This window comes from Morone saxatilis, unplaced genomic scaffold (genome assembly GCF_004916995.1).
Source record: "Morone saxatilis isolate NCDOM2014 unplaced genomic scaffold, NCSU_SB_2.0 Contig1, whole genome shotgun sequence".
Lineage (NCBI taxonomy): Eukaryota > Metazoa > Chordata > Actinopteri > Moronidae > Morone > Morone saxatilis.
This window is the reverse complement of record NW_023339651.1, coordinates 804153-812126: the sequence shown is the minus strand read 5'-3', so window position 1 is coordinate 812126 and position 7974 is coordinate 804153. Positions and strand designations below refer to the sequence as shown.

The 7974-nt window shown below is 41.4% G+C and overlaps 1 protein-coding gene across 1 annotated transcript in view; it reads left to right on the top strand.

The window, feature by feature from the left end:
• The window catches only part of grid1b (glutamate receptor, ionotropic, delta 1b), a 478026-nt gene that overhangs the window by 397932 nt on the left and 72120 nt on the right, over positions 1–7974 (top strand). The window contains exons 5-6 of the mRNA XM_035668898.1: positions 601–654; positions 7506–7679. Coding sequence (XP_035524791.1) covers positions 601–654; positions 7506–7679 — 228 coding nt within the window. The remainder of the gene's footprint in view (positions 1–600; positions 655–7505; positions 7680–7974) is intronic.

Here is a 7974-nt window from a genome sequence, read left to right as displayed (position 1 = left end):
CTTAAGCCTACTCTTAAATGTAATACTTAACACAGACATAAGAGTGATACTGATCATCTCATCTAAACTCTTCCTTTAAGTAAACATATTTATTTAACATCATTAATCATCTTTAAATGATCACATTAAAGCTCTTTTCTTAGCAGTGTTTACATTATGTTGTCTTCTCCCTGTGGACAATCACAAACTTTTCAGCAGCAGCAGGGTGACCCACACAACTTAAACAGCTCTGTGCTATCAGCTGCAGGATGCTGCACGCTATTAGCGTTATCACACGGTGGCAGAGCACCAGGCGAGCTCCAGGCACTTTTGATAAGTGCAAAAGCACTCGCTCCGCTCTCCCCAATAAAGCTTTTGCTGCTCGACATTTTGGCAGGACAACCCATCACGGAAGCGGCGGAGGCGTAGTTGTTCTTTCGGGGAGGTGAACTTTTCAAACCGCAGATCAGACACAAGCGAGAACAAAAGGGGGAACGAAGCAGCTGCCATTCGGCGTAACAGCTGCTCCTCCACGATGGGAGACCCAAACGCAGTACGACGAACCTGAAGAGCTGCATCTCGTCATTAACCCTGTCTCTTCTTTTTCTTCTCTTTCTGCAGGCGGTGGAAACAAACCTGGCCTCCAAAGACAGCCACTGGGTGTTTGTGAACGAGGTAAGACGTGACACACAAACACATTCAGACACATAATTATCTCCTCCACTATATTAAAGGACATTATCGGCGATGTACAGGCTGTGAGGGGGGATACTGCGCCCCTTGTTAACCTGCCCCTATCAGCAAAGGGGGTTGTTAGATCAGTTGGATCTCCTCAGTTGGAGATCCGCCAGCGTGGGCGAGTCTCCATGCTGGAGGTAAAACTGACATGAGTGGGGAGAAAAGACAAAAATGACAGCAACCCTCCCCCTCCTCAGCTGGGACTGTCGATGAATCCCGACAGTACTGGCCTCTCGTGTAAAGTTACTGGTTGTTTTAAATGATCTTTCCTATTAAATTCCTCAATCTGCTCTCGTTATCAATATCCGGGCATCTTCCCGGCCAATTAACTGAGCTGACGACAGCGTGAACACTTCAGAGGGAGACGACTGTCATCTGATGAAGGCTGAATACAAAAAAAACCTTTTTTTTTAAAGCCAGATTTTTCTTTCTACCTCCCAGCTTGGCCAACCTTCTAATCCACTTACATGTCTCTGCTTTGTTTCAAAGTCACCATTCAGCTAATTACACTGCATTTTTAATTAACCAAAAGAGCGAAACGGTGCTGGGAATCTCCCGAGACCCCCGCTCGCTGCTCTGTTTGGGCTTTTTTTTGGCGTGTTAAACAGCGTCCGTGATCAAATATGTTATTCCTGATGAATGCGCGTTTGTTCAGGTTCCATTTTTACACTGGAGATGCGAGCGCGGCGTAACATCTCGTTCCCACTTTGATCAGGGAAATGTTTAAATCACTGAGAATTATTTAGCTATATTAGCCCTTTCTTTACTGTCTCCTTCCTCCTACTCTCCCACCTTCTCTTCTTCCTTTCTTTCCTCCAACTCAGTGATAAACAAACACTGTTGGATAATGAAGTTAATGAACAGTTTTTACACAACAACATAAGACTTCCAATCACTGGAAAAACCAAACTATTAAAACTAGTTGCTGCCAAAATGTCCACACTCTTAAAATGAATCAGACTGCACTATAGAATTCTAATTTCCTCCACTCAGAGAGCGCTATGGCTCAGCTACGCGCCATAGAGCTAATGTTATGTGTCTCACATCAGGTATCAATGGATACTCAGCAGCCAATCAGAATAGAGTATTCACCCAGACCATGGTATAAGATCAGATTAGATAGTAGGTAGCACCAACAGCAGCATCAGTGGTTTGATTTTATAGTACTTTGAGTCGTTTCTGGCACCAGCATGGTAAAAAGAAACCAAAGACAGCTGTTTTAGTCCAAACTGAAGCATTTTCTCCAGTAGTGCAGTGTTTTCTCTGTATTTGTGCTCAGACAGCCACAGCACACAGGCAGTGTATGTAGTGCTGGGTGGCAGTAGCTATAGTACAAAGTCAGGCAGGTTGTCAACAGTAGGAGACTGTCCTTTTCACCCTCCGTCTGCCGGTGACACAAACAGCCACGTCCAGACGACACTGACTGCAATTAAAAAGGCCCAGAGAGAGAGAGAGAGACATTCAGACAGAGCAGGAAACGGAGAGAACACACTGAGGTGTAGAGAGCGGTAGTGTTACAGTAATGAGGGAGAGAGGTGAGGACAGTAATTAACCAGAGGGGGAGAGGTGTGCGAAGCAACAGCTGTCAGTTCCAAATCTGTGATCAATGCTGAAGCTGCAGCATCAGGTTCTCGCCTGTTTCTCCGTCGGAAAAACATGTTGTGCGATCAAGTAGAAGAAGACTAATGAGAGAAAGGAGCAGGAATGTATTTCTTCTCAGCAAGGTCAATGAGACTTTAGTGCCAGAAGATGTGAAACTGACCTTTGAAAGCAGTTGTGAAAAGGTTGCAAAAGTAGGTTGTATTAGTAGTCTTTCTGAGACCTTTCTTTAGCGTCATACAGCAAATATCAGCAGAATATTTGTTTTTCAAAGTTTAGGACGAACGACCTCTTTTGGTGCTTCTTTAATTTTCATGTTCTCCTTTTCAAGCTTAAGACACAAAGACAAACGTAGGCTACAATCTATATGCAGTGCACCCTTTTACATTTACTTCTACTTGAAGTAGTAGTTTGTTGGAGTCACACACCAATAATGAGATAATAAGGATACTAATACGATTCATAAGCAAGTGTGAATATTCAACAAGACTTTGAGATAAAGGCTAACAAGTGGCAACATACTGGTGCAGATTTCACTTTAAATGATGGTCACATGATATATATTGTCATATCACACAGCCCTATAATGAATGAGTTTACCCTACGATTTCAAGTAAAAATGGCTGCTGTGAAATGGGCCTGTTGCGTTTTGTTCAGTCTGTGGACGTACAAACATCAGTCAGAAGACGTAACATTAAGAGTATTTAAATTAAGTTTTACTGTTATATAATTTATGTTAAATGTTTCCATGGTGCATTCAAAGATCTGTTCACCAGGAATTGACCCATAAAAAACAGAAAAGAAAATGTAAAAACAGGAGACATTTACAAACTTTAGTTTGCCGAGGACATTCATTTTTAAAACAGGTTAATGTTAAACAAAACCTAATTACCTGAAGCATCCAATGGAAAACAGTTGAGATGAGAATGGACTCTAACTGTTAATGACACCACCTCTCTTTTAAATGCAAATCAGATGCTTTCCGAACAAAAGCAACTCCAGGTTACATTACAGCTGCTCCAGGTGAGGCTGTTAAACCATCCATCTGTGACGACAGCCAGATCTATCAGACCCTTGTTTCTCTGTCCTCGTTTTCTTTTCCCTCCACCATCTTCCTCTTATCCGTCCCCATCAGCGTGCAGAACCAAACCAAAGGCTAATGACTTGTTAGACTGCAGGTAATAAGAGCAGGGGAGGCTCTTCCAGCAGGGTTAGCAGGTAAAAGTCTGCTCCAAAAATAATCCTGTGGATAATAAATTAACTCCAAACTGAGTGTTCGTCTCATTTATTATAATAAAGAGCATCAGATTCAATAATGCTGCACCTGGTCTTCCATTAATTCTATTTTTAGAAATTGCATAAGGTGTTGACATAGAGCGAGTACTTTCACAATATTTAGGTCTGTTTTTGTTTGTATATCAATGTAAACTAATTTAACTATACAGTAGCTATAACTACATACTCAGCCACCAAAAATGACACTAAAGTAGTCAAACATCAGAATATGATGCAGTATCCAATAATTAAAGTGGAACGCCATCGATCTTCCACTCAGAGTGAGTCAGTTGAAGACTGCAAGTTTGAAAATTAAAGGTATCTGGGGGTGAGGAGTTAGAAAGAGGTGTATGTTTAAAGCCTTGTAGTATCCTACCCGGTGTTACTCCGCTTACTGAGACCTATGAACGTTTGAACATTTTAAAGTGAATGTTAACATGCTACCAAGTACAGCTGGGCTGGACTTTGTCTTGCCAGGCCTCAAGCTATGTGCTTGTTGTTTGGACCAATCGTCGTCCTTTGAGGAACTACTGGCGACTGCGGCATGAGCAACCGGTGTTGCATGGTTAACTTGTGATTGACAGCTAATTCTCAGTGAGTCCGTCCAGCTCAACGCACCAAACTCAGATCAAACTGTCAAACTAGGCAGTGCTGATCAGATATGGATCCAGATTCTGTTACTGCGTTGACTATTTATCTCCTCAAATCATTTCAGAAACATATTTTAGTGTAGCCATGCTGCAGCCAATCGGGCACACAATCTTATTTACTTACAAAAAAACACACAACTACAACGTTAAGTGAACACTGTGGGTGTCGAATGCAGCCGCAACGCTCTTTTCATCTTAGTAACAGTTTGAAGTTATAAGGATCTCTGATCTGATTGGTTGACGTTCTCCTGCAATACACTGATGGTGATAGACTGATGGTATATTTTGAAAGTACCTTCCCTTCTTCAAATCAACATTTAAATTTTTTAAGTCCTAATACTGGTAAAGATCTGAGAATAGCAATGATGTTTCTCTATCTTTAATCCACCTTTTCCAGCAGTTTTGCAATGAGCCAGAAGCCTGGTATAGACATTGAGTGTCTAACAGCAGTTGTATAATGATGTCTAACAGCATGTTTATGATAAACATCGCAACACGCCATGTTTTCTATTATCTGAAGTGTTATGCGGCAGCCTCATTGCTTCTGAATAAGCTGCAGTAAATTGTACACAATATCCCTTCTAAGCGTCCTCAGTCGGGATCCCATCATTCCTAAAAACACCATTACCTGACCCGGAATGTTACATTACACTCGTCGCTGTGTTTCTCAGAAAAGAACTGCCCTCCAAACCTCTTATCAGATTCTTTCAGTGATGCCCATGATCCTCAGCTCACCTCACAATCACTCTGAAGTCTGCCAGGGCCTGAATGCAGGTCCATTACCCCCCCCCCCCTCATAATATCACATCCATTTCAGCTCCTCTTCTGCCTCCATTTTGTGGATGAGAAGTGCCAGATAATAGTTTGAATGTTGATTGTATTACTGTGTCTCTCATTGAGTCCCTGTAGCACAGCTGTGTCTCAACCCCGGAGGCCGTGAAAGATGTAAAACACTGTAAAGACTGTTACATGCACAGTGTTTCATCTTACCTATGTAATCATGTTTCCCAAAACCTCAAACCCCTCACTGGAAATCCAGGTGAACCTATTTGAACTAGTAATCACTCTGAAGCACAGTCTCAGATAACAGAGATACTGACTTAATATTCAGTCTGTGGGTTGCTCCATAGACTTGATAATGGTTTATATGGCCTGTCCACATAGTTTAGTGCACAAAGTCTTTTGCGTTTCTTGAGGTGCTTGGTGCACCCTTTTTAGACAGTCTGTCTTTGAAGACATTAAAGGTTTCAGTTTTGTTTGGTGTTATTGCTGCTGAGTTTTGGTACCTTGTGTAGGTTGGATATGTCAAAGTCAATGAGGTCTCACTGTATTCTGGGCTCTCAGCTCCTCCTTACTATGTTGTATGTGTGTGTTCTTTGATGTCTTGTACTATGCCAATTGCCACCCACAGACAAAGTTAAAAGTTGAAGTTGGTGTTGAACTATACCTAGGAAGACTGATTACAAGTGCTTGAGAACTTCTCAAACTCTGCTCTGTTCACACCTCCACAGACTCCGTTGATCACTGTGTACGGTGGACAAGATTCTCGGATTGTCTGTTTCGGAAAAGCTACTAAAATTATTGGACGCAGCCACTCCAATAACAACATCAGAGAAGTTTCCGACATCATTAGTCAATCTGAAAAACACTTTGTTCGAACCATCCTGAGGCTTGAAGGTCTGAGGCTGCGCTCTTGTTTGAATGGGAACACATCTCTGCAGACATTCAGTATCTGGTGAAAATACTGGAGGCAGATTAATGACCATGGTTTTAATGACATGTTAAGCTATTACATTACAGCTGTAATCTTTGGATGTCCATATGGTTTTTGGCCATATCAAGTAAGTTTGGTGAACTCCATGATGATGCAGCTGATGGTTTAAAATCCACACATTTCAGTTCTGTTTAGTTTATTTTTGTCTCTTGGCACCAAACTATCATGGAATAAACAATATTAAATAAATAAACTGGGCCAAAGTGAGCTTGGTCTATGGGCCCCGCAATGCAGAATCATATGGGGAAGACCTGGGTAATTTTATAGTAGGAATCAAACATGCTCCACTGAGCAACTTCCATGGGACTGAACAGAGTCCTGACTCCAACTGTATTCTGTTCTCCATTAACAGATCAACACAGGAAGTGCATCAAAAACTGTTTTCTGGCAAAAAAGTTCCATTTAGTAGCTTTTCTAGAGTTTTCTATAGTATCACACGGATCTTCCAGATGGAGTTAACCTATTTGTTTTGGGATTTGATTACTTGTTATCAATGCTTGGTAAAGAAACTAAAATCTGGCAGATCTGTCAGATCTTACCGGACTAACTGCGGGAATTTAGTGTTCCAGTAAATCCAAGTGCATAATTCAAGTATCTGCTTAAATTCAATCCATTTTTAGGTTAGAAATATTATTATTAAATCTTAGGTTGCGCAACATAACAGCACAGAGCCATATCTGCAAGTGAGATGGAAGTGGACTGATGCTCGCATATTTATTTATGTATTCCTGAGTGGAATGAACACAACAGACAGTAAATACCTTTCAGCAAACACAGCAGACAGATTCTTAATGTCTCGTCTGCAATTACAGGACCTGGACGCAAACTTGTTTTGACTTTAAACCCTTTAACCTGTCAGAATGACATGTTTTCAAATCTCTCCAACAAATGAGCTGCAAATCCTTGTGACTTTTATTTACAAGCACTGGTTCTGTTTTAATTGGATAGCGGGAACGTAAATACAAATGCAGCAAAGTCGACTTTTTCAATTAAGCTGAAGAAAACAAACGAGTCTTTGGTCGGGACTCTTGTTTAAGTCACGGGCTGTAATTATGTTGGTATTATAAAGCATAATAAACCTAATATTATTCATAGATTATTTTTTTTATGTTTTTATAGTTAGATTGAGGCTATCTATAATTACACCTCACAGAAAATAATTGGGTTTCTTGCAGTCAAAGCAATTAAACATGTGCATCAATAAAGGAAGCTTTTTTTAATGGCCTCTATGAATCCTGGAGTTAGTTTGGCTTTGACACTGTCATTTGTTTTTGTGCGTGGAAACTCCAAGATCACAGCTCTTAATTAACGTGGTAAAGGAAATAAACATTATTTTGTTCATCAGGTGCTGAGTTGCTCAGGACGAAATACACGCTCACCATCTCCAGCCTCTCAGGAAGTTCCTATCAAACAATCAGTCAACCTCTTCTAATTAGACAAACTGCACAACGAGTGAGGTCAATCACATCTCCTTTGCTTTGTCTCTGCAGGAAATCAGCGACACAGAGATCCTGGAGCTTACCCACAGTGCCCTGGGGCGCATGACGGTGATCCGGCAGATCTTCCCCATGTGGAGGGACAGCAGCACCCGCTGTATGAGACACAACCACCGGATCTCCTCGCTGCTGTGTGACCCGCAGGAAGGATACCTGCAGAACCTGGAGGTAAGATACTGCTAACACTGTCGTTTTGATTGATAAGTGCTTGTTGAGTTGGGTGAGTTGCTGATTACTGATGGTCAGGGTTGATCTAGTCTTGCAGTTCCGGATAGTCGGATACCAATCATCTGGGGATTTCTACTTCAAGGACACACCTCACCTGAAACAAAGCTGTCCTGCCAATTCACCTCCGTAGTGAAACAAATTGAAGATAAAACGAATAACTTTTTAACAAGGAGAGAGCATTTCAAAACCTTGAAAATGGATTTCCAAAGCAACCTTAAAGGGACATTTCACCCGT